The sequence below is a fragment of the Pungitius pungitius genome, chromosome 3 (assembly GCF_949316345.1).
Source record: "Pungitius pungitius chromosome 3, fPunPun2.1, whole genome shotgun sequence".
NCBI lineage: Eukaryota > Metazoa > Chordata > Actinopteri > Perciformes > Gasterosteidae > Pungitius > Pungitius pungitius.
Window position 1 is genome coordinate 8,808,202 of NC_084902.1, and position 26,216 is coordinate 8,834,417.

General features: G+C 46.8%; 1 protein-coding gene across 2 annotated transcripts in view; it reads right to left on the bottom strand.

Annotated features, from left to right (window-relative positions):
• rsrc1 (arginine/serine-rich coiled-coil 1) overlaps nt 1–26,216 on the bottom strand; it is a 92,848-nt gene extending 66,632 nt beyond the window's left edge. Inside the window, exons 1-4 of one of the 2 annotated variants that reach the window (XM_037462775.2) lie at nt 26,150–26,216; nt 25,363–25,560; nt 22,695–22,817; nt 8,134–8,370 (exon numbers count right to left, since the gene is read on the bottom strand). In XM_037462775.2, coding sequence (XP_037318672.1) covers nt 8,134–8,370; nt 22,695–22,817; nt 25,363–25,559 — 557 coding nt within the window. In that variant the 5' untranslated portion in view covers nt 25,560; nt 26,150–26,216. Of the gene's footprint in view, nt 1–8,133; nt 8,371–22,694; nt 22,818–25,362; nt 25,565–26,149 lie in introns of both variants that reach the window. The other variant, XM_037462774.2, reaches the window with a different exon arrangement.

Genomic DNA, 26,216 nt, shown 5'->3' on the forward strand with positions numbered 1-26,216 from the left:
GGCCGGCCTGTCACAGGGGCCGGGCTCTGGTCCGCAGGTTATCGGGGTCCAGGGGAGACTCACCGCATACATTGTTATTCATATCATCTCGACGCCGTTTACTGCGGGTGCCTTTTTCACTACTCAGGCCTCCCCCTCACCCCTCTATGTCTGTGGTGTCAAACGGCGTAATCGCTGGCCGGGGTAAGTCTCTCTCTCTCCCTCCCTCTGTCTGTCTGTCTGTCTGTCCGTCCGTCCGTCAGAAGACAAAACAACATGGCCCCAAGCGCTCTGCAGTCTGGCCTACAGGGAGAGATGTCAGGAGTAGGTGTGTGTGTGTGTGTGTGTGTGTAGACTTCAAGGAGAAGTGGTACAAAGAAAAGTTAACCCAAGCCTCACACAAACGCAGATAGACCAACGAGGACAGCACAGGCCGGCACGCACATACAGATGAGGAGGATCTCGACAGAGTCGGGGTGGGGGAAGGGGCGGGGGCGGGGTTGCGGGGGGGGCGGGGAAGGGTTGCAATCATTTTCAGGCCCGATGCGAACACCTCGGCTATGGCTATTGGCCGATACAGAGAAGTGACGGTACATGAGTTTACTTTGTAAGCGGTGCGTGCCACACTGTGAGACCGGGGGAGCATTTGACTTTCTTAACTTAGCGGATATAAATGAAAGTTAACACCTTTTTATTAGGTAAAGATTCCTCTTTGTCTATTGAGTTTGGAAAAGAAAATGTTGTCAAAAAACTGTAATGCTAATAGATTACCAAATAATAGAGAAAGAGAAGCGTTTCTGACTCCGCCTCCAAGACCAGAAAGAAAATGATCCTACTTTAACTTGGTTTTAACATATTCTACTATTTTTAATTTTTTTAAAATTAAAAAATGATTTAATTAAACTTGACACTTGCCATATTGTGACACATTGATACCTTAAAAAACTAATTTGAATATTTAAAGAATGTTGTAACCATATTGTCCAACCCCAAGCTCAGCTGACAAACCGTGTAAAACACAGAAGAAGAAAGAGTCACAGGTGTGAAGTGTGTGTGTGTGTGTGTGTGTGTGCGCGCGCGCGCAAGTGAGTGAGGCGCGAGGTAAAACCGCTCTATTAGAGGAGGAGCGCGTCGCCGAGGCTTCTGAGATAGAGCTCACGAGAGTGAAGGAGAGCGAGAGTGAGCGAGACATTAGTACAAATGAATTAAACATTGGCCCGGAGATCCAAACTTCTGCTGAAGAAGTGGCAGGCTAAATGGGTGGGAGGGAAGGGGAAAGGGGGACCAAAAGAGGGGGGAGGGAGGCTCCATGACTCCCCCCGTGGCTGCTCAAAGATCAGCTGTGTCTCTGCGACACATAAGCGCTCCCACCCCTCTGTCGTCACAATTAAAAAAAGAAAGAAAAAGAAGAAACCCATCCGAAGGCTCCACTGCCATTGATGGTTATATGCGGCTCTCGGGTTATATTTAGTTCCTCTGCCGGTTTGAACGAGGTGTTGAATTAATCGGAGCTGTATGCCCGCCTCGGAGCAGCAGAGGTCACCGCCGAGAAGTTCTCTCCGCTCTCTTAAACTTCCCCTCCACTCTGCCAATCTTTCTCTCTCTTTCATGGTTTCTTTTCGGCTAAAGCGGACATCTTCCCAATTCTCGTGAAGTCTTCAGTCAACGCTTGTCCTTGCCGAAAGAGTGCTGGACACGGGAGGAAATTAAACATTCACGGCGTGTACACGCGCCGTCCTCAACAAACAATCTCCTCTTTCTACTCCGACCCAAAACAATCCGGGCTCCTCCCGGCGTGAGAGAGCGAGATGGGAGAGAGAAAAAAACAGAGGGCAGAAAACCCCATTTTGTCGACGAGCACATTTACATAACCCTCCCCAATCGGAGCTGGCCTGTGGTGTTTGCCGCTCATAACCTGCCGCTTATAATCCTGCCTGCATCCTCCTCTGATCCATAGAGCCGAGCAGCCAGCCACTTCAACAGCAGCCAGGACTTCCATCACTAGCTGCCGCTAAGACAGGGCCGTCAAGAGAGGAGGGGAGAAGGGAGGGGAGCAGGAAATAAAAGAGAGGAACAGGGTAATTGGATTGGGGAGGGGAAGAGGGGGGGGTGGGGTGGGGGGTCTTCTATTTGGCCGAGTCTGGTCTCTGTCATCACGCTCCAGGCCTGGCTCCTCTCAGTGCCTACAGCAGGTCTCGGGCACATCAACACACACACACACACACACACACACACACATGCACAGAACTCTAAACAGCACTGAATCGTTACCCAGTTCAGGAGGTAGATTGCGCCGCTAAAGCCTGTGAGGTGTCTAGTGTGTGTCTCTCGTGTCATTTTTCTCTTCTTTTTGTCATGTGTGTGTGTGTGTGCGCGTGTGTGTGTGTGTGTGTTTGTGAGTGTTTGCATTCCCCTCTAACAACTCACTAAATGGTTAAACAGATTACAGAGCGCACTAAGTGGATTGTCACAGCTCTCTATCGCTTGCTCAGTGTGTCTCTCTTGCGATTAAAAGTGGCCAGAAGACTCTCGCCCTCCACACACACACACACACACACACACACACACACACACACACACACACACACAATATTCTCAGGCACAGACAATATGTCCTACAGTACTGACAGTGTAAATAAGTGAAGGTGTATTATCTGTATTACAAATAGTGGTAAATAGCACTCTAATAAATATGATTGGCTGTTGCTTTTAGCATTCATCTCTCCGGATCGCATTTCTGGCCAAACCAAGTTTAAATTCTAGTAAACCGAAACAAGGAATATCCCTTTGTTGAATTACAATTTCTTATTTAATTACTTAACCATTGATTGTAAGCGTTTGTGGCCCAGAGTTTGTGTACGCATTCGTCAACAAACCTACATTTTAATTTTCTTATATCGTTTTCTTAAAACTTTTGAGGGGGACATTCAGACCAATGAAACCACCGGAAACCACTGTCTCGCATCACCGTGCCCTGTGTGTGTGTGTGTGTGTGTGTGAGAGAAGATAGATCTAGTGAAGATTGAGTTCATGCGGCCAGGCTGTTTTCTATCCAATCTTTGCTCATTATCTGTGTGGAAAAAAAAAAAACCCTGCTAATGACTACATACAGCCATGGGCCAAGAAACACTACAGCTGCACTGCTTTGTGTGCGCACGGGTGTGTCTTTTGGGACCTGCGTGTGTGTGTCTGTCTGTCTGTCTGTATACGTTTGTCCACCCTTTGCATGTAGGCATCACTCCTATTTCACCCAGCCTCAACCAACCCCCACCCAAACTCCACACAAACACATGCACACCCACTCCTCTCCAGCCTTCGCCCGGCGTTCCGTCTTGCTCCTGGCCACTAAGCTACCCCCCCCTCCCCCTCCTTGACGCATACACAAATAATACACACACTTACAGACCATTGATTTAAGTCAATGCGAGTGTATCCTAACCTTCCGAGGACGGTGTTTGAAGTCTCTCTTACCTCCCCAGACCTGCTCCCAGAGCCAGACACAGCCTAGAGTCCTGCAAGAGTGCATGCAAACACACACACACACACACACACACACACACAGGCGCACGCACGCAGGAGCCAGTGGTCCCATCCACACCACCCATGCACACACTCCCAACAGGCAGAGATAGGACGCCGCAGGCAGGGGCTACATATGCGCAAAACACACCCGCAAACACACTTACTTTCTCTGTGTATTATCAACACTAATGAGCTGATAGATGTTCAACGGAGGCAGAGAAGCAGACAATCATTTCCTCAGAGTGAGGCGAGGAGGCTGAGAAAATCAACAGCGGTGAGCGTGAATGCCTGTGCTCGTGTCTGGGGTCTTGTTTTTTTATTTTTTTTATTTTCTCATTTCTTCCTCACAGCCGCTAGGCTTCCAGGGGTGAAGGCTGAGCGGTGGAGCGGAGCTAGCACAAACGGAGGCCCGCGGGGTCCGGGCCGGGACCCTCGTGGTGGTGGTGGAGCCGGGTTCTGTTTGGCTCGTCAGGAGAAAACACAGGAATGACAGGAACGGCTAAACAATCACAAGGGTGTCAAGAAAACATGCTTTATTTTAAAGACTTTAAAATAAGGAACTTCGCCCCTCTGACAATAAGCTATTTTACGAGTGCGAACCGTTGGAAGCGCTGCTCTCACTGGCAGAGAAAAAGTCCCAAACGATCCGACCACGGACAAAAACATCAAAAAGGGGCTTTAATGAAAGGTAGTCATTTCGTTTCTTTAACCCTGAGCTCATTATACCGACCCCGGTTCGACACGCACGGGTACCAGACTGTCTGATGCCGTAAGAGGTCTCCGCACTGCCCTCTGCGCCTCCGCCACCCGGCCTCCTGACATCGAGTCAGGATGGAGCGGATGGACAGGAGTTCAGCCTAATTGGACGGACCTCTCGGATTGAGGCGGCGGAGTACGGCCGCCTTTCCGCGCTCTCGCTCTTCCTCGGCGATCCGCTGCGGAGGACGAGCAAAGGGGTCGTCCGTGCTGCCGAAGGGGGGGGGGGGGGGGGGGGAGTGAAGACTGCACTCTCTTGAAGGAGGAGCAGACTTTAAAGGAGCGCGGCGGGGATGGACGGGGAAGGAGTGCGGGTTTGCGTACCTGCATGGTGAGCGATCAGGTGAACCAGCAATGGTTCCCCCCCACTCTGATTCGGGGGGGAAACAAAGCAGGCAAGCTCGAAGGGCAGAGACACCATCGCAGAGGTCACACCCCTCCCCATCTTTTGTCAACCCCACAAATTGAATCAGTTTCAAAATTTGATTTAATGTGACTGAAAGAAATCACATGATAAAATGATATTGTTGAAAGGCTCAGCTAATAAAAAAAAGAATCCTCATTTGTATTTAAAATATATATATATATATAGTTAAATCAAAGACGAAAATAAAAATCCAAAAAGGATAAAGGATGTACGGGAGGCTGGTTTTTGACAAAACAGCAAAAAGATTCCTAAAATAAACAAATAAATGGTCTTACTTTTTAACACAGTTAGATTGCAGATTTAACCTAACAAAAATGTTGTGTTAAATTCTATCTAGTTTAAAGTCTAATTTCAAAATGACAAGTGGTGCAGATAAAGGCTGTGATCCACTCAAATAGCTAAATCAAAGTAGAATGACCAAGATACACAAAACACAAATAGGCCTCTCTGTTGATAATTGTAATCAAACACAAACCGCTTGTGCTTTTTTTAAATTCCTAAATGAACCTCTTATGTTCTCTCAGTAAATACCAAGTCAGAGGATTACACAAAGCAAAGCTGACCTTCTGACCCTGTACACTAGTCTGAACACAAACGCACACAAACACACACCCGCAGAACCCTACAATCTCCCACTTAGCCTTTGCCACTGGTGAAAGGCAACAAGATCTCTTAACAGCAGCTCGTCTTTTTCAATAAATTTTGCATGAAAACATGCCGCCGGAGCACCAAGTTGCCTGCTGTCATACTAGAGGAGTGTTAAATGTTTAATGACGACAACACCGCGCACACGCACACACACGCACACACACACAGACAGAGTCTGTGTCAGGGTGCCGCTCTGAGGGGCCCCTCTTTCATCCTGACAGACACTTTAAAGCTCCTGAGCCTCTTCCCCACCCCGACATCAACATCACACCGCTTCACTCCTCTCCTACCACGCAGCAAGGAGACCTGGATGCAAATGAGGTTGGTGGGTGTGTTTGTGGTGAGGATCAGGGGGCTTACACAAGGGCCCTACCCCCCCCCATCACCATTAAGAGAAGAAGAAGAATATAAAAAAAAAGAAGTGGCTTGCTGCAGAAAGCCTTGTTTTACATATTCCTGGAAGCTCTCCCTGCTGCCGCCTTTCTTCTGCTGAGGAAACGCTAGACTCCTGCGAGGAGCCACTGAACGGGAAGAACAGGAACATCCATGTCGGGCGCTTTCTGGACGCTGACAACGTCATAACAAAATCCACAAATGACGTTTAAACTTGACTCATCGGTTTTGCTGCAAGGGGGGGGGGGGACAAATACAGTTGAATGTTCGCTATTAATTGGTACGAAGAAGCGCAAGAATTTAGGAACCTGTCGCGTAAACATCTTCAATAGCCAGATTTAAGGAAACCAATGTATCTATTATTTATGTATATATATATATATATATATATATATATCTTTACAGATATATACAAATGTAACCTGGTCACCCACCTGGTTCAGTTAAATTATTCCGACATCATATACGTCTATGGGTAAATTGGAAGGCCTGATAGGAGGATATACCGTTTGAAAATGATTAACATTGCCACAGGTGGAAATGCATGCATGCGCACGCACACACGCACGCACACACACACACACACAAACAAGCTAAAGCAGGGTCAGAGATAAAGGAAGAGATTCCTATCGATGCTGAAGGATATTGAAGCCTTAATAAGAAAATAGATATAGTCGGCTGGCCGTACATTTCACTGTTAGCTTTATTTGTTTTCCTGATACGGATCTAAGGAAAGGCAATATGTAATGGCTTCAAATAAATGGAGCACTTTTTTCTTTAAAAGGCGACTCCGTGTTCTTTTCACACGGAGAAATCTTGAGCCCTGAGGTCTTCATTGATGACCAATAAAAGAACATACTGCTGAATATATTATTAATAACAAACGGCATCTGTTCTTTTCTCAAAACAAATCTACTAAACTTATGAAAAATTATTTAAAGATAATTTTTACATCTACAAATTGTGTAAATCTAAATAAACAGGAAACCATAGCTTGAATTATATGCGAATGCTTAACCCTTATTACTAACCATAGCAATGTTTCCCTCCCTCATAAATGGGCATGATAATTGCAAAATACATTAAATGAGTTCTCAATTAAGATTCACTCTCAAAGAAACACTTTCTCAATAATTAGCATTTACTGAACTTAATGAGATGCAGCTCACACACACTTGCCAGAAGCCGCGCTGTGACAGTTTGACAGTGGCGCACCAGCAAAGTTTAAAGAACCTTCTTAGATGAACTGCATTTTTTGTTGCTTTAGTTATGAGTTTCATCATCTGTTAGCACCAAGCACCAAGAATACATCTGAGGAATGGAGATTGTTTTCAGTTGTAAAATCCTAAACTGACTTTTGGCTTTTACTGCATATTTACGTTACGTCAATTCAATGAAAAGCCTAGAAATATATACCGCCTCAAAATGTTTTTGTTCAGACAAGTTTATGTGCAAGAAACTGAAAGTTTTGATTTGTACAAAAGAAAATAACAGCTCCATCCACCTGGGTTGGACCTTCGGATGCGAATCAACGCTTTTCAATCAGTGCATTCAAATGGCAGAGTGTTACGTCGACTGAAAACAGCAAAACATAGACGCCCCTATGGGTATTTGATGGAGTGCCTCAAATCGCGGTGTTTGAGCACAGCAGCAGGTCTGCACCCCTCATGGGATCCGTAGTCTGACCGACACACACACACATCTGTGCGTTTCAACATGACGGACAACAACCGGGTTCCAGTCGTATCACGGTGGCCTCAAATGACATTACAGCGCGCGCCACACTGGGGAAGCGTTGAGGGTGCTATTCTGGAGGAGGCAGAGAGAGGCCTCTAAGGTAGTTAGACCTGAAGTCCAGTGTCCCACTGTTTAAACATCTACTCCTCCAAACAGGCTTCTAGTGAGTATCTCACCTGAAATAAGGAGGACTTGTTTATTCTTTTGTTTTCTTCTCGGTGTAAGTACCAACGACATCAGAGATGCTTGTGACTTTGTTATGTTTCTGGACTTATTGCAGCTGGGTTGAAAAGTGGAGTTAAAGTCATCAGACGTCATCTGGTGACCCAAACATTCTCCTGAAAGTGAACCAGTGCAGCACTCCGAACTCCCGTCCATCCTTATTTCCCAATGACGCCTTCTAAGAGGGAACTATATCGCATTACAAGGGCAGCCTCGGCCGGTGCCCGATTGCAAGTGGAGGGGATGATGGATTGATTGATGGATGGAAGGATCAAGTGATGGATGGACAGATGGAAGGGCTGAGACCGAGCTCCATATTTAAGTCGGTATTACTGAGAGAAACTCATTCTTTACCTACAGTTTCAATCGGGCTTGGCTGCCCTCACCTGTTCATGTATGCCCCCGTTGTGACAAAAAAAAAAAAAAAAAAGTAGAAATTTGTCACTTACGCCTTTCTGGCTGCCTTGTCCTTACTCTTGTCCTCTCGGTCCTTGTCTCGGTTTCTCCCTCTGTCCCGCTCCTTCTCCTTCTCCCGGTCGCGGCCCTTGCGCCGGCTCCGGTCGCGCTCTCTGCTGCGGCTGCGGCTCCTCCGCCGGCTGCGGCTGCCACTTCTTTTGCGGCTCTGGGTGCCCCGACGGCTGCGGCTGCCGCTCTTACTGCGAGACCGCCGGTGGTGAGAGTGAGACCTGGAAGAGACGAGGGAGAGTTAAACTATGTCCTACTTCCGCCTCGTCTTTTTTTTTGTTATGTGTAACAAAGGTTTGCAAAACCGGTTAAATCACTTGCAAATAGTACCCCATCCCAATGTGAGACCAACTTTCCAGAGAACACAAATGGTAACCTCCTAATCGGTAAACAAACCTTTTAAAAAAAAAAAAAAAAAAAAACTCCCATGGATCGAATTTTCCTTGGGTGAACAAATTCATCCTTTATTGGATGGACCTAATAATACAGTTATGTACAATCGCATACAGCATGACACACACAGTAGAAATGGAGCCAATTAGAGGTGCACTCAGAGGAAGGCCTGTCCTCGGTATTGATCCTGACACCGGCCCTCTGGTCTCAAAAAGATTAACAGCGTGAGATTAACTTTGTTAGTTATGACACACACACACACACACACACATCATTTATACACCAACAAAAAGCAAATTGAAAGTGTAACTCATGCTTCAATATTGTGCCGTACACACAGAGACACAAATTACCAAAACCTAACTGCTTATTTATGTGTCACTGCACATGTCTCTAATGACACAGACGAAAACCTTCTGTGTGTGTTTACTGTGTGTGTGTGTGTGTGTGTCTGTGTGTGGAGCGCGAAGGGCCGTGATTTGAAACCCCAGAAGAAATCGGCAGCTAAGATGCCGTTATTTTCCAGCATCTATCATTTTATTGATTTGTCTATAAAAACAGTCAAACCTGCTGTCCACGAGCTTTATTGCTTTCCCCCTTTTATTAGTTTGCAGTTTGGGACATCCAGAGCTGTCTGACTCCCGAAAGAAAACTAATCATTTTCTCCGGACGCCTGTCAGCCTCCTGACAGACAACACTCTGACAACTGTTGCAATCAATTAGGCCGAGGCGACCCTGATCACCGGAGACTAGGTCAAGGTTTTCTAAAGAGCTCCCGCTCAGGTGGGAAAAGAAACCCGTCTGAAAACAAAACACACAAAAAGATATTTCAAGTTTTATTTTTTATTTTCCCCACAGAAGTAAACCCATTTCTCGAGCAAAAGGTCAGACGGGGACCAAAGGGGTTTGAACAACACAGTATATTTAGCACACCCTGTAATGCACACAGTGTATGTCTTCATGTGTACAATGAGAGCTGCCGGGTCGATAAATACTGATAGAATAATAGAGAAAGAATGTGCAGTCACCGGAAAACAAACACAATGTTTTACATTCATGAAAGTCATCTGATGGATGAAAAGGTTTCTCTATAGCGTCATAGAATTGGCAAAAGGTTTGCTAGTCTCCCAAAACCTGTATGTGCACTTGTAGCCCTAACCACAGGAAAGCCAGTCCCATCGGGCTCTGCAGAGAAAACCTGGAGTGACGATCAGGAATAATCATTACGACATGGCGTTCAGAGGCAGAGGTGAAAGCGGCCATCGGTCACGGCCCATTTGATTGAGCGTGTGTAATATTGTTTACCAGAGCTGCGATTGGGCTCGTCAGAGAATCACAGCTAATGGAAACAAGCAAAAGGAAAAACATTGGCATTTTGGGGGTTCGCAGCCTCCAAGTGAGATAATCCATCAATGGACCAAACAGACCTTGGAATGAGCGGATCTATGTGTTGACAATGCCTGCGTATGTTTGTAATCAACAGTACATGAGGGGAAGTACAACGGAGTTGCAGTGATCCAAACCAAAGTCTTATATTCAGAGCCAAGCAAATTGTGGCCAGAAGCAGCAGATGCAATAAACACCCTCTCTCTCTCTCTCTCTCTCTCTCTCTCTCTCTCTCTCTCTCTGTGTCTGTCAGTCTCACTCTCCCTCTGATGGCAAAGAAAGCAGCCCACTTCTGGGGTGTGCAGCAAATTAAATTTACTGTAGTTAATAGAGTGAGTCTATGCTGCTAAATGTCAATTTCCTGACCAAGTCCTTCCCCTTGGAGAATGATTAGCTAATTTGGGCTGGGGATAAATGGGCTAATGCAGGACACACACAGACACACACAGATAAACAGACACAGTTGGACCCCATGCCAAGCCCTTTCCCTGCTTTACATTTTATTGGCCTTATTATCTCCAGGGAAAACGGGTCCCCCTATGGCCTAAACATATTTTCATTTCTAATAAAAGGCCCTTGCTGGTAGCCCCCTCGTACAATGCCCCCACACACACACACACACACACACGTGCTGCAGCCTCTTTCCTCCATTCCCTCGTTTCACCGTCCAATCCATTAAATCGGAGCTCAGCAATTGGCTGGGACAGTTTTCCTGCTGAATTATCAATAGAGTAATTATGCTGCATGTAGGGAGCCGGGCTGAAGCTTATCGCCACTGACCCCCGGTGCGCGCTGGGATATGATCCCTCACCACAGCCCATTGGGGTAATTATGTGGTCGGGTGTGAAGCTGGATGGTGTGTTACCCTTATCGGTCTGTTTTCTATTTCTGTTTTCATTGAAAATCAACATTAATGGCAACTACGCGATACCAGTAGTGTCAGATACAGGTGAGCTGCTCCAATGGAATCTGACCCCATTTAAATCATTATTCATACTAAGCTGTGTACGGACGGGGAACACATGAACACACACACACACACACACACACACACACACACAGATACAAAGACCAATTATCCTCACTGTTCCTTTAACCTTATCTTCCACATATTTATATTGTTTCTTCGTTTCCCCGGCCGCCATCCTCGGTGGGGAGGGCAAAACAAAGTCCTTATTGCATTGGTCCTGTGGCAGAAAAAGACGAGTGATGTTCTCAGTAACGCACCCAGTAGCGTCCCTGTGGGAGATCATGGCGATGTAACTTGCGTACCTGTCTGTGTTGCGTCTGGTGGTCGTAAAATAGCCGTCTGTTTCCTGTCTGGATGTGTTAATGAAATGTCTGATCAGGATAGTTTGAGTATGGGATTAAATGATGGGTTTGTTCAACTAAAGGTTTAGCATCTTGCCATCATTTCTGACCATGTTCGTCATCTAGATGTGTTCATAAAGACAGCCTCTAATCCCCCATTATTCAAGTTTATTTGTCTTTTGTTATTACGCTTTCTAAGAGCTGACTCTCGAGTTTCTGTACATTCTGTAATGTTCTGTACTTTTTAGAGAGAACGGGAACAGTTCAACGGAAACAAAGCCCGTGGAACAGGTGCACAAGAAAGATAGTTAGGAATTAGAGCTGAAACCTAAACCTAAAACATTCATGTATTAAATATCTGTGTAAAACCTAGATAACATTCATGAAATAAATATCTGTGTAATGGTGCCAAAACATTTCTTAAAATATATATTCAGTGTATTGACAGACACACACACACACGCACCCACACAGACAGACAGACTAGGAGAAACCTTGCAAAAAGACCAGCAAAAGACAGATTGAAAAAGAAACGGGCCTATTGAAAGGGAGAAGATCCATATTTGAAAACCTTCATTAATGCGCTGTTCCCCGCAGAGTTATTTCCAGTGACAGAGCACACAGCAGCAGCTTCATGTTCAACTTAAAAGTCACTTTTCTTTTTTTTCTGCCATTTCAGTGTGTCTAAAAGCACCTTGAGTGAGCAATGTGCATTTCTTGCTGCCAAAAGACGTGGAAAACAGCTGTTCCTGCCTGACGCTGTCTGCTGAATGGAATGCAAATATGTTAACCATCCAGAATTTATTACTTTTGAGTGCTCTTCAAACGCAACGGCAGACACAAGTTTAATTTATGATATTCCTCTAATTATGAGAGCTGTTGAAATCATTTCCCAAGCTGCTTCCTCCTTCCAAGCAGCCACAATCTCTGTTCCCTCACGCGCGCGCGCGCACACACACACACACACACACACACACACACACACACACACACACACACACACACACACACACACACACACACACACACACACACACACACACACACACACACACACACACACACACACACACACACACACACACACACACACACACACACAGGCTCAGTCATCCACAATTCACACTCACAAGGACACAAAATAACACACAGAATTGCAGTAAAGTTGCTGATTGTGAACACAATTAACACAGCAAAGACGGAGCATGAAAGATTCACAGAAATGTTTTTTCTCCGTCCCCCTTCTGCTTCATAAAAGCAATGTTCAGATTTTTCATAATCTTCAGTTTGCTTTTAATTTAGCAGTCGTCAACACAAACGTCTGCAATGCCTCGCTGTGCTGCGATGCAGAAATGAGACCCCATGCAGGCCACCCACTCACTACGGAGAGAAACCCCCTCCCCACACGCACAGCTTCAGCCACAAGGTCATGTCATTTAGCAGAGTTCAAATACCTTCACAGACCCCTCAGATCTATATGAACCAACACCGGCCAGCCATCGATGAGGGAGACGATGACTTTCTGCTGCAAGCTGGGGTTTCTTTGTGTGGACCTGTGTGTGTGTGTGTGTGTGTGTGTGTGTGTGTGTGTGTGTGTGTGTGTGCGCCCATGTGTTGACGGCCCGACGTCTTCATTTGCGCATATGCGCAGTGTCACTCAGCCTCCTCATGGCAATCCTAAACTTGGCCGTCTGGCGTGCGCCGCCGACCTTTGACCGCCGCGCAGCCGAGGCTCGACATGACACCCATTAGCAGCTGGAGCCGGGGGGGCGGCCCTTGCTCAGCCACTCAGCCCAGACACAAGGTCAAGTGAAGGTCACACTTCGACTAGGTGCTAACCTGCCAACTCGCTCACAGCCACTCATGCGGCCAGAACCTCCCCCCCCCACACACACACACGCACACACCCTTCCTCCTCCCATCCATCACGGCCCCGAACAATTAGTTACGACGAGTTAGGGGGGAGAGTTGTTTCTGTCGTCATTGCCTCCATCTGTAAGAGAGTGGGAAGCGGGGAGGGAGAAATACGCTGTAGGACAGTCGGAGGAGGAGGAGGAGAGGGAGTCGACTGTGCAGACTACACAAGCGGAGACAATAGGTGGAGGACAGCGACAGGTTCAGACGGGGAAGGGACAAGGAGCCGGCGGGGGGGGGAGGAGGGGGGGGGGTGGTAAGAGTGGGGATTCCAGAACAAACAGGGGAGCAAAAAAGCAGAGAGAATGTAAACGGAGCGGACAGCCAATCTTCACATCAAGCTGGCTCCAATTAGCAGGTGTGCTCTCCCTCCCTCCATCTCCCTCCCTCCCTCCCTCGCTCTCTCTCTCTCTCTCTCTCCCCCCTCTCTCTCTGGTCGGGGGAGATGTATTTTTCTGCCTTTTATACGCATGTTTTTATGAAGTGGTAGGAGATCTGAGAGCCCTTAGCATAACAGGCTTTTATTGTTGAAATGTGGACCGCTTGGCCCCTGTGTGCTTAAGTGATTTAGGGAACCTCACGACTCCGGTATAAGAAAAATCATAAACGCTGAGACAAACCATGTGGGTGGACTGTAAAAGGCACCGAGGAACGGGCCGACAAAAAGCAGACACACATTCCACTACTAGAGGGAAACTACACTTAATTAAACACCCAGGACCCAACTGGTATATCGCCCTATAAAAAAAAAACTAGTAGTTTCCCCCTCTTCGGTGGAATAACATCAAGTTGTCATCTGAAAGAAAAGAGGCTTGTCTTTAAAGTTTCTGAAACTATTTTAAAAAATGTTTAGAACTGATGTCAAGATTGAACAAGTGTGAGAGAGAGAGAGACATGAATAGAAAAAGAAACACTTCCCCTTCTGAGAGGGGAAAAGGCCTTTTCTCGAGGTCTTAGTGTATCCCGATTTGGAAGTAGCCCACCGAGGGGCAGATCTTCTTCGAGGGAGGATCTTCTCTTACCAATCACTGGGAAGGGGTGGGGGGGGGGGGGGGGGGGGTTTCGTGACTCATTACACCGCTTTGAGCGCGGTGACTTATAGAGCTTTTCTGGCAGACCCTCTTGGGAAAATGTCACAGAAAGACCCTGCATTGATGTGTTATACGTTTTGGAATCACACAATATTTGAAGCTTCAACCAGTTTAAAAAAACAAAAAAAACAAAGTCTGTTTGGTTACTGCTGATGATTTGCCTTACTATGCGTTGCTGTTGTTGTTGTTGTTTTTGTTGTAAGCCAGACCCGAATGAGGCCACACGCGTTACGGTGACGGCGTGCACGCTGTTCCCTACACATGTGCAGTAGCACAGGAGACACGCTTTGTTTTCCCACATTTTTCAGAGTGTCAGTGTCCATCAGTTCCCTGGGAAATCTGGCAAACGTCCACTCTAAACAAAACTGTTGACTGCATTCAAAATAATTACATTTCCCCCGCTTTGATTTGGAGCCAGGACCGCGACGTCGGGTTCTCTGTTCAACCAGTCACAGAAGTCTGCTCTTTGTTCAGCCAATCATACGACAGTTGGCCACGTATCCGTTGGGCGATCCATCTATCTCCACTTCATCCTTGTGTCCTCTGCTCTGCCAAAAAATAAAAAACCCGAATGGATAGCCGAAACAAAAAAGGGGGAAGACAGATTTCAAATAGAAAAACTCATGCGCACGATGAGAAAGTGTTTCATTACTTTCAAAAAGATTGTCAAGGTTTCAGTCGAGGCGCACACGATCCTTGTTTCATTTCTCCGCCGTTCTCTGTCATTTTTCTCTTCTTTTTCCACAAATAAATTACTAAACGTGTGAGTGAAACCACATGAGTGTGCGTGCGTGCGTCAGCCTGTGTGTGTGTGTTTATGCTGTTCCTTTGCTTGTCCGAAGTGAACTGACAAGTGCAGGCAGTGGTTCCATTAGCTGGCAATTTGCTCCCGGGTTGTCCGTTTTTTTGGCAGGGCGACGCCGCACACATAATCCGAGGCCACGATTCAGACCCTTTTCCTAAAACATCCGCTCTCGCAGACGCACGATCTTACACTCTGCTCATATTTACCGGTAAACGTACCTAAAACCCCCTAAAACGACAACGACTGCGCAGGCATATCGTAAAGTCTCCACACCGTACTCGTGATGGCGTCCGTATGGTTTGAGCGGAAGCAGAGTACAAGGTAATCCAGCCTGACTGAGGTTTGTCCATGCCTGCTCTCTTTAGCATGTGTCTCCGCGGACCGGCTCAAAACCTGGCCACGGAATCACACACAACACATAAACATCCCTCCCTCCCTCCCTCTGTGTGTGTGTGTGTGTAGCATGGTTAAGAGTGAAAGGAAGAACTGTTGGACAGACGGTGGCGTTGATGCCACCGTATATGCATGCATAAATCAAGAGCAGAAGCACTTCATTATGAAAAGGATGGAAAATCCAGCGCAGATAAAAAAATAAAAACTTTGTTAATCGACTACTTGGCGAGGTGACCTTGAGCGCACCGGGCGTCATTCTAGGACCCGGTGTCCTGCTGGGCGAGTGGCACGGCGGGGGCAAAGGGTAAATCCGGCTATGAGAAGCAGGCAACGGCTAGAATCCCCCTTCATCTATATCCCCCCCCCCCCCCCCCCCCCCCACCCCCACTCCACCCACCCCTCATTCTCCACCCAGAGTGTTATTGGACCCAGGGCTCCGCTGTGGCTCCAAACAGCTCAATGACAACACACAGGGCCTGCCAATTAGAAATAATTAGACAGTCATTTCAGTGGCAAGTCTTTTTAAGTGCATATATAACGATGCAATGATGCTTATTAGCCGGCCTGAGCCGGCGAGGACCGGGGCCTCAAACGCTTTGGTGCTGGAGAAAATAATTATGCCAGTGATCACAAAGCGGGCTGCACATCTCTGTACTTCACCTCCACGCGTTTCAAAAATCCACTTCATTAGCTCCCGTAATTAATCCTCCATTAATTGCAGGAAAAGCCCAGTTTACCTCCCTTCGTTTCTAATTATCATCTTATAAATAGTTATGGTTCTAATTAATGTGTTCATTAGGCAGGATATTTCTCTCAAAGCCTCGCTGGGAGCCAAAGGTCCGGCTCGGCTCTCTCTGAAGCCTAACCAGCCAGAAGGTGAGGCCATCCTGCCTGCATTTGCTTTTATTTTACTACATTCAACCTCCTAATTGGCATTTAAAACCCAATTTGGAAGAACTTCAAGAAGCTTAAATAGGAGAGAGGGACAGAGAAAAGGCAGGGCGGAAAGAGAGAGGGATACATTTGGTGCTCATTTTCCTCTGCCAGAGCTAAAAGAAATTCTGTCTCCTTCTTTCTCTCGGTCTGGCCAGACGGATCCGGCCTTTTACCGTCACAACGTGAGAGCTGATTGCATGTATTAGCTTTTGGCATTGGAGAGATTTTATTTGCAAAACATTGGAGGTATCTACCAAAGTCTTTGGTGTACAAAAACAAAGTCACTGTGTGCTCTCTATATTAATATTAATCATTAGGATTTGCGTTCATTCGAAGAGCTTTTAAAAAGGAAAATGGCCCAACGATCTCAATGATTAGAGCTGAAAACCTCAAACAACATTTATTTTGTCAAATTACAATTGTGAGGAAACTATTACTGTAATAACTGTTTTTTATTTTAAGTTATTTGGAAACACTGAATCATGCTTCTTCAAAAAGGCTTTTTGTCTCAGAAATATTTGTGTTTGTTGCCATATTTAGGAGATAATTAAAGTGGTAAATTGTTGGCATCCTTAATATTGCTGAGCGGGCACGTGATTAGGCATGTTATGACGAGCAAAACCATCATTCAGTTCTGTATATCTTAATAGGCTCCATGTTCCCCCTGTCACTCAAACCTAAACAAGTGAATCAGTCGAACAGCCTGAAAATAAAAGCGGTTTCCTTCACTCTTGCGAGGAAGAAAACATGTCTTCACACACCTACGACATCAGCAGAAAAAGCTGTTTGGATGTATCATTTCAAATGAAAAGATGTTACCCAATTTGAGATTTGTGAGAAACACAGAATTAGTTTTCTTCATACGATGACCTTGTGTTCTTTCATATTTTTTTTAAATTAATTTCAAAAATCAAATCCGTGTGCTTGAGTCCCTTGTTAGCCAGCAGAGATTCCTCCACCTCACGACATCTGGAAGCACAACCACCCCCAGGAGAGTGGGCTAGTGTGGTGTGAGCCTGCAGGAGGGAGGAGTGGGTGCAAGAGGGGAGCGGGTTGGGGGGGGCGGCTTGGCAGAAGTGAGGGGGGGAGGGAGGGGTGAGGGGGGGGGGGGGTCCTCTGGCGTTAGAGGGAAACCCTGCTTGCGGCGAGGCGCGGATGAAAGAGGATGTCTGTGTCAGTCACTTATTCCTCCCTTTGGTAAATAAAGGTTTCTGACAACAAAGCAGAGCACCGCTCGACTGGCCTTTGCAGTGGTAAATAAAAAAAGACAACACAGGGAAAGGGAGAGAGATGGAGCAGCGGGAGGGGGGCTGGGGGGGGGGGGGTACACAACAACAAACGCGTTCACCATCTCACAACTGGAAGCGTGTTGATTTTTATGGAGTAGAGAAGACGTAGCCGAACCAAAGCAGGTCATCTTTCAGTTCAAATCAGCACATTGCAAGTCCGGTAAAGGGGGGGGGGGGGGGGGGGGTTCTAGCGAAACGGCTCAATGTCATCCAGCAGAAGGGGGGCAAGAAAGGATGCCTGAGAGTCCATGGGGCAGCAGACAGCCGGGAGGCCGCTCTTAAATTCCCACCGTGGTAAGTGTACTCCAGACTCCCCTCAGGATCGCTGTAAAACCATGACAACGAGCTGTGAGGAACTGCAACTCGAGGCTTGTTTGCAGTCTTCCTCTCCTTCTTTGCTATTCGTCAGCACAGTCATTCGCACCTTATGGTTCTCCGTCTCTAGTCATCATCATAAATAAAGCAATAAAATCCCAAATGGTTTGTTGGGGGAAGACGAGATTTCACTAGTCATGTCCTCAAAACACACTCTGGGCTGCTTTCCCTCGTGAGGACGGCGGCACTCAAAACCACCTGCTACATCACACGCAGGCCAAACTGTGGGAATAAATAAATATACGCTGGACACACATGTCCGGTGCGATTCCCACCCTGTCACCTGACGGGGAGGATTGCTGATCCAGGTGCAGTGAAAAGCTGGGGGGGGGCGGGCACATTGCTCACCCGGGATAAAGACTCTGATTTGCCCTGCACCACTCCACCGCCCCTAACCTTTTCCTTTCCTCTCCCTCTAGGACCTTTCCCCTTCTCCCTTCAGCTCCTCACCTCAACCCTCCCTGTTCTCAGGCTGGCTGGCTGACCTTGCACACGCTCCACGTCGGTACCGGGCAGGAAAGCTATCTAGCAGATGTACGACACCTCATCTTGTGCAGGGGGAAAATTGCTGTGTGAAATAAATACCGGGCCATCGCTCAACTTCTGCATCCTCACGGACATGCACAGGCATGAACACATTCCCGCACAAACACACACACACACACACACACACACTCAGGCCTGGAGTCCATCTGTGATCTCCGGTGCAGAAAGCTGAGCTATGGAGCAAAAAACCTAGATTACCTCATTCGAGCAGCGGCAAGACACAACAGGGTGGCCTAGCGGTCGACCAGAGGTCCAAGGCAACGATAGCCGCTGGCACTGGGTGCCGGTCTTCGGTCCACCCTGACCTCTGACCTCGCAGAAGTGAGACATCAGAATAGTGCCTGTGTGTTTTCTGAGGTTTCAGAGACAACTCATGATGAGCCGCCCGTCTGTCTCGGCCCCACTCAGGTCCCTCCCACCAAGCACCGCTTCGGACTCCTCCCTCGAACCTTTGTGGTTTGCTGCAATAATCCTGACTCCGGTCCGCTAACCTAGCCTGATATCTGTCTCCCCTTCAGGGGAGGGACACAATTAGAGGTTTCCCTCTCCCCCCCGCGGTCATGACGGCAGCGCGGTAATGAAGCGGCTGCAGTGTTAGCGGGGCTAAACCCTGACGCTGGCACTCTTGCCCTGCTAACTCAACAAACACTTGAAATATTAATGAGGGAAATGTAAGCATTCCTGTGTTTGAGTGTGTGTGTGTGTGTGTGTGTGCGATGAGAGTGCATGCACATGTGTGAACAAACACCCGTCACGCTCAGCTTCCGTGTGACGGGTGGGTCGAGCAGTTGGATTTGTCGCACCTGCCACTCCTCCACGTCTTCTGACGGTGCCTCTAAAGCGCACTGTTAAGTCCATGAAGGGCTGACAGAATTGACTGACAGACGTCTACACCCCGCCCCCACCACTCCCTCCTGCCCCCCCCCCCCCTCATACAGGACGGCAACAAAAACGCTCGTTCGGGCTCACCCAAAGACGGGGCCTGTGATCCGGCTGTGATGAGAGGGCCCCGCCGCCTTTTGCACTGGGCACGCATCGGATCACTGCACGCCGCTGCTGCCATGCTGCGCTCTCTCCCCCAGTGGACCGGTGCCGTGACACACACACACACACACACACACACACACTCCAACCCTCCGCCTCCACCATGAACATGCATTCACACAAATCTGCACATACATCCAAATGCTCCATCAACCTCACTCACACTCTCACACTCACACACACACGCCTGCTCACATCAAAGAGAATAAACATTAATGGCAAATAGGTAATCTGCTCCTCGTGTCTGTTTTACATTTCAGGGCAAGATTGACTGCCTCTGGGGGACCGGGCGCTTCTCTGATTGAGGACAGGAAAAAAAGAAAAGGAGAAAGAGAGAACGAGAGGAGCGAAGGAGGAAGCAACGATAGATGGTAAACACATGATAGAGCATTATTCTTATTTCACGGATCTCTATATTTTTTATTTATACATGAGAGATTGAAAAGAAGGTAATAACAGCTCTTCCCTCCAACCCATGACTGCCCTACTATGGTCCTAATCTTCTCCACTGCAATATTCTGATTCCGACGTTATTATTCTCATTTCTTCTGAATAATATCCCTCCCTTGGGCCTGTTCTCGCTACCGCATCCCGCTTTTGTCTCTCCTCCTTCAGGATCTCCACGGCACTAACTCAACCTATTCTCTCTGCACTTTTCCATTCTCCTCTTACTTCTCGTCTCTCCAGTCAGCCTCTTCTCTCTTTCATATTCTGAAGGTGGTGCCAGGTCAAGGCGGGTGCGGGAGAGGGGGGGGGGGGGGGGGCGGCAGGCAGCACCTCATATCCTATCTGCGTATCAATCATGAGGTCTGTCCACTCAATGCTCCTCTGATCCATCAGCCAGCCTCATCCCAGCACACGAGTACACACACACACACACACACACACACACACACACGCGTCTGGGCACCTGTGCACCGCCACCTGCTTTCATTCCAGACAGTGGATGTAACGTAGTGGAACGTAAAGAATCCCACAAACCAGCTGCACAGTACAGGACTATAATAGTTAAGTTGATCGTAATACTTAATACTCACATGGTCTTCATTTGTTCTTTTTAGGCCCTTAACTAACACTTTTTTTCTTGGAAAACATTTATTTTACAAAATGCCATTAAATAGTGAAAAGAATATTTTTGCAGAGCCGAAAGCAAGCTCATAAAATGTCTTTATTATTCCAAATGGTAATCAGTTGACTCTCAAACGACACAAAGAAAAGCAGCAAATGCTCACATTCAAGAAGCCGGAACTACAAAAACTAAAAATTGTCTTGGCTTAAGAAACAGTGATTCAATTTGAAAAACCCTTTTTCTCTCTTTTTTTGCTGATTGACAAACCAATTACCCAACTAACCAAAATTTCTCTAAGGAGCACACACACATGTAGCCGCCGCCAACAAAGTTTTGCAGACACAAACTGCAGCTGCCATCACATAACTGCATAAATTCCTCATCAAGGCCATCGTTTTGCACATCCCCACCTCCCGCACCGCCTCCACCTTGTAACACACCCCCCCCCCCCCCCCCCCCACTAGCACGCACTCCCCCAACAGCAGCCCAGCCCACCTGCTCCTCGCTCGCCGCTAAGCCGATTACACAACGCAACCCTCCTAATCACAGCACAGCGGTCGGTAAACACCGATGTCATCGGCTGTAGCTCCAAATCTCCCAAATCCCCTCCAACCTTCATCTCACACCACATCAGTAGTGACATTTCCAACTGCTGTTTTAATCACCAGTTCCGCTGTGACTGACCGTTTCTGTGGAAATGAGTGAAAACCGTCCATTAACGGGGGCGTGATCATAAATGGATTTCGGCGCGCAGCGACAAAACTGATTTGCAGCTTGTTCGGATGCCACCTAAATGCTGTGTGACCATTGGGCTGGAGGGTGTCTTCATATGGAACCTTTAGGCTCTCGTGGTGAAACCACTCGCTGGATCAGCCGTTCAGCCTGACACCTCTGTAATGAAGATATTAAAACTTTTTCCTTTGTGATTAAAATGATCTCTGCTCTCCCCCACAGCCATACACAAGTAAACAAAGGGCCCCTCTGGCGCATATATTACAACAACCTTTCTTCAATTGTGTGTGTGTGTGTGCGTGTGTGTGTGTGTGTGCGTGTGTGCGTACGAGGGATTTAAAAACTGCACAGTTTACTGGTTCATTAGCACCAGATTAGCTATGCTAATGACATGGACCATCACACACAGAGACATTGCCTTTATGTTTTCTGAAAGGGATACACCGCTCACTATGACTGTGTGTGCGTTTGCGTGTGTGCGCGAGAAGTGTGGTGCAGGTGTGTACACATAAGTCTTGCATGAATAACTTAGTCCCTTGCCCAAACAATACACCAATAATAATCAGAAGAAGAGATTTGCACAGAATTGAGCTGGTGGTGCAGTTTTTATTGTGCTGTTTCTGCATGTGTTTAATTATTGCTCACACGGTAGACAGAAGGTCAGGCCAAACTGAGACATGAGTACAATGCCCACGCAGCACACTACTCCAGACCTAAGACGCAAGTTTTTATGAGGCTCTGATCTGATGACATAACACATGAATAGGAAATGATGTGTTTGTTATCACTGGCATGAAGCTGCAAAAGATTTCTTCCCTTTTAAGAAACATCTGTAAAGGCAGTCAACATACTGATTTGTAATACAAAGAGCTACAAGAGGGTGCCGTCATTCCCAAATGACGTAGCTATTACTCATCAATCCTTCTCTTCATGTAATACAGACTTTGCTTCAGTGTAGATACATCTTCTATTTGTAGATTTTTCTTCGATTTACTGTTGTCGTACTCTTTAAAATCCTATAAAAAGGTGTCCGTTATATTGTCCCGTTTCTTTTATATCTTTTATGTGACACCTTTCCATCTTATAGGGAGGGCTTTTATTACGTAAACTTATTTTATCACGTGCCATTCCTACATTTGACTAAATAGTGTTAATTATTTATTTAGAAACCATTATTATTTACTATCATTATCACTAATATAAATCTGAGATTAAGATTACTCCAGACAAGTTCCAGCGTGCGTGTGTGTGTGTGTGTTACCTCTTGTCCCGGCTGCGTGACCTGTGTGAGCGGTGGCTCCTCCCCTTGTCTCGCTCTGCGCTGCGACTCCTCCTCCTGCGAGACGGACTGTGGGACGAGCTGCTGCTGGACCGTCTCCGTCTCCTTGAAAGCAACATCCACATTGAGATCCATTATTGGCAGGAGCCTTTAAACAAAAAATAAACCAGCAAGACAGCAAGATTGCGGACTATTTATCATGCATGGGATTTTTGGCAAATCAGACGGTGAAGTATGTGACCTCGTTCTGAATGGTCAATGTCGTTCATCAAAATTCCTCAGAACATACATGTGTTAGTACTAATCGAACATGGTCATTCTGCTTCATTTTGTGGTTACTATGGATAAAACAAACCAATAAAACTAAAATCAAACCCCTCTGACATCAGCTCCTTCGCCCCATAGGCTCCGCCCAGCCACGACTATTATGGCCTGTGCTCGTTCGCCATCATCTGAAGGGATTCCCTCTCCTGCATGCGTGAAGGCTGTATTCCCAATTTGTTGGTCTGCTGTTCATTTTCAGGAGCAAATATGTCAGAGTGTCCCAGACAACCTCACCTGCTACGAGCAGCGCTGACGGCTACTTTGCATTAGTGAACACGGCCGAGCGGGCTGCCCCGCAGCTCCTCCACAGGGGCCCTTTGGTGCTCTCTCCCTCCTTAATGCGGCTCCAGCAGCGTGTGCAGGGTCTATTTTCCAACCACCACTCAAAACGCACGCCTATTGATATCATGTAGTAGGGGGCGTTCACAGGGGGTGACTATGAGTGAATGTAGAACTCCCCCCTTTCCTTATTCTACTGAACAAACAATTTGAGCAACATCCATTATTTAAAATATCTTCTTTCTTTTTTTCACCAAGGCAAAAAATACCCAAATCTTTTAGCCCACACAAAATAAAACACATACAGTGTGCAATGGGAGCTCTGAGAGATAGAAGAGTGGTAAAAGCAAAGCAATTCAAATAACACACAAGCTGAACTATCAAACCAGATTTTGTACCACTTAGACCAGGACGAACCGATCCATTACGATTCCAAAGGCTTGATGCCATGAGCAGGGCCTCATGAAATAACTTCCACAGCCACCACTTCACACATTACACAGAGGAAACACAGGAGTAAGCTGGGGGGGGTGGGGAGAGGGGGGGTGTTTGGAAGCCCGCGCAAATGTAACGTAATAAAAACACAATGGCTCAAACACATGGGAGCAGGAGGCACTGGTTCACACAGAAACCTTTCACATGAATACAACGCCAATCTTGGATCAGCGGATCTCATGTCTCTTGCTCACCCAAACACAGCAGCCGTGGACACACTTACTTTACACATACACATTCATTTTGTGGTAATGATGTTGCCAACATAGATCATAAGCGCTGTCCTGTTTTACCGCCCACATGTTAGGTCTCTTGGCCTGATGTGTCCTGGTTAAAAATGCCACAGAATGGCTGCAGTCTATTTTTGTTTGAGCCTAGTGGTTTCATGCAAACGCACACACAGACCCACACGCAAACACACACTACGTCTTGGCTAATTGATCAGAATGTATGGCTAATAGATGAGGGACTGTAGTCCCTGGGTTTGCACTGCCCACCAGGCTCCATCCCTTACAGACAGGCAATGACTTCCAATCAGCAGTAATGGACCTTGACCAAGCCTCATAAATAATTACCATCCACTGGCCTTGTCTGAGTAGCCACGAACAGCCCGTGGCAGCTGTGGATGGATGGAGGCCAGGTCCAGCCACTAGCCACTTGTAAAGATGTCTGATCATTACTAACCCCCCCCCCCCCCTTCCTCTGAGGCTACTTGATAACAAAGCGTTGCATTTTCTAAGCATGAGTAGAAACTCAGATTGTTTATTTAAAATGACCTTAGTGGAAAATTATGACCAACTAAAACATATTAGGCTCAAGATTTGACAGTTACTTCTCGTTTGTGGATCCTCTTAGCAAATTCCTTATCTGACATTCATTGTAAACCTCACTCTCCACTATTTCAGGTGAATCATTATACACAACCAAAATTCAATCTTTTCAAAAATCTTGAGCAAAGAATAAAAACTTTACATTAACATTAACTCCGAGGGAAAGCATTATTTTGCATATGCCAAATTGAAAGCTAGAAGGTTCCACCTTTGTTTACCCCAGGGTTTCACAAGAATGTTTTTTTTAAAGCAATAGCTAAATAATTCCCATATTTTGCCCTCTGAAAGGTACATGCCAATTCCACACAAAGCCAGAAAGTTATTGAATGAATAGCGATTCGATCCATACTCCTAAAGGGTTCAAGTTAATAAAACTACTGCAATGGAGAGAACAACAATAACTGGCTTTCTGCTTTAATCAAAATATACAGGACTCCTAAAGTCTAACCACTTGGTCCAAAGGTTTGCCTTCACACAGCACGTTGTAACCTCTGAGGAGCTGTCAAAACAAGCTATGTTTTGGTACTTGGTTTTAATTGGGCAACACAAAGAGGAGATAAGGCCCTCGGCTGCAGCCCCACTTAAGCAGTGCTGAAGATAAGAATCTGTCTAGTGGGAGGACACTTCTACTCTCCCCCTCCTCTGCTACTAACTAGAAGAAGAAGAAGAAGAAGAAGAAGAAGAAGAAGATGAAGACGAAGTCACGTGTTATGCATTCCCACCTCCTGTCCTTGGTCTTGTCTCTGGAGCGCGAACGGCTGCGGCGACTCGGCCTCCGAGTCCGGCTGCTGACCACCTTGCTGTTAGAGGAGGAAGAGGAGGAGGAGGAGGACGAGGAAGAGGACGACGACCGGCGACGCTGCTTTTTCTTCCTCCTGCTCCGACTGTCATCCTCGCTATCAGATGAGCGCCGACCCATGCTGGCTGACACACACACACACACACACACACACACACACACACACACACACACACACACAAACACACACACAAACACAGTGGTGTTACTGATCGTTCAAGACCTAAATCCACAGTATCGACATCAACCCACTGACATTTGACAACACCAGTGGCATATTCCCCTACACGTCTTGTAAACCACATGTTTTATTAATGTAATAATTAGATGTTTAAGCCAGCAGGCACTGTGATGGGTGTGTGGCTAACCACCAAGACACGCAACGTTACCTTAGCGTACAGCGACATGGAGAACTGTAACAATTGATGTGACCTGATTCCCCGTTAGAGTTTTAGCAAAAAGGGATTAAAATGGAATGTGCCGCAAATATTAGAGTTTATTTAAATGGCTCTTTTCTGTGCAGGCTAACTAGCAGGCTAACGGTGCTAATTTCAACGAACGTTTGGGTGGATGCTAGTTCTTGTTTTCACAGAAGCCCTAAAGCCGCATTACAGTAACCGTGTACTGCAGTCGGTAAAACGTTACATGGTAGACAGCGGAGAAACAGTAAAACAGAAAGTTGTTTTGAAGCAAAAAATCCCGCTCCTCACCTTTTAAATCGTTGCGAAGCTCCACAACACCGCCATGCACTGCTCCGCAGCCCCGAGTAATCAAACG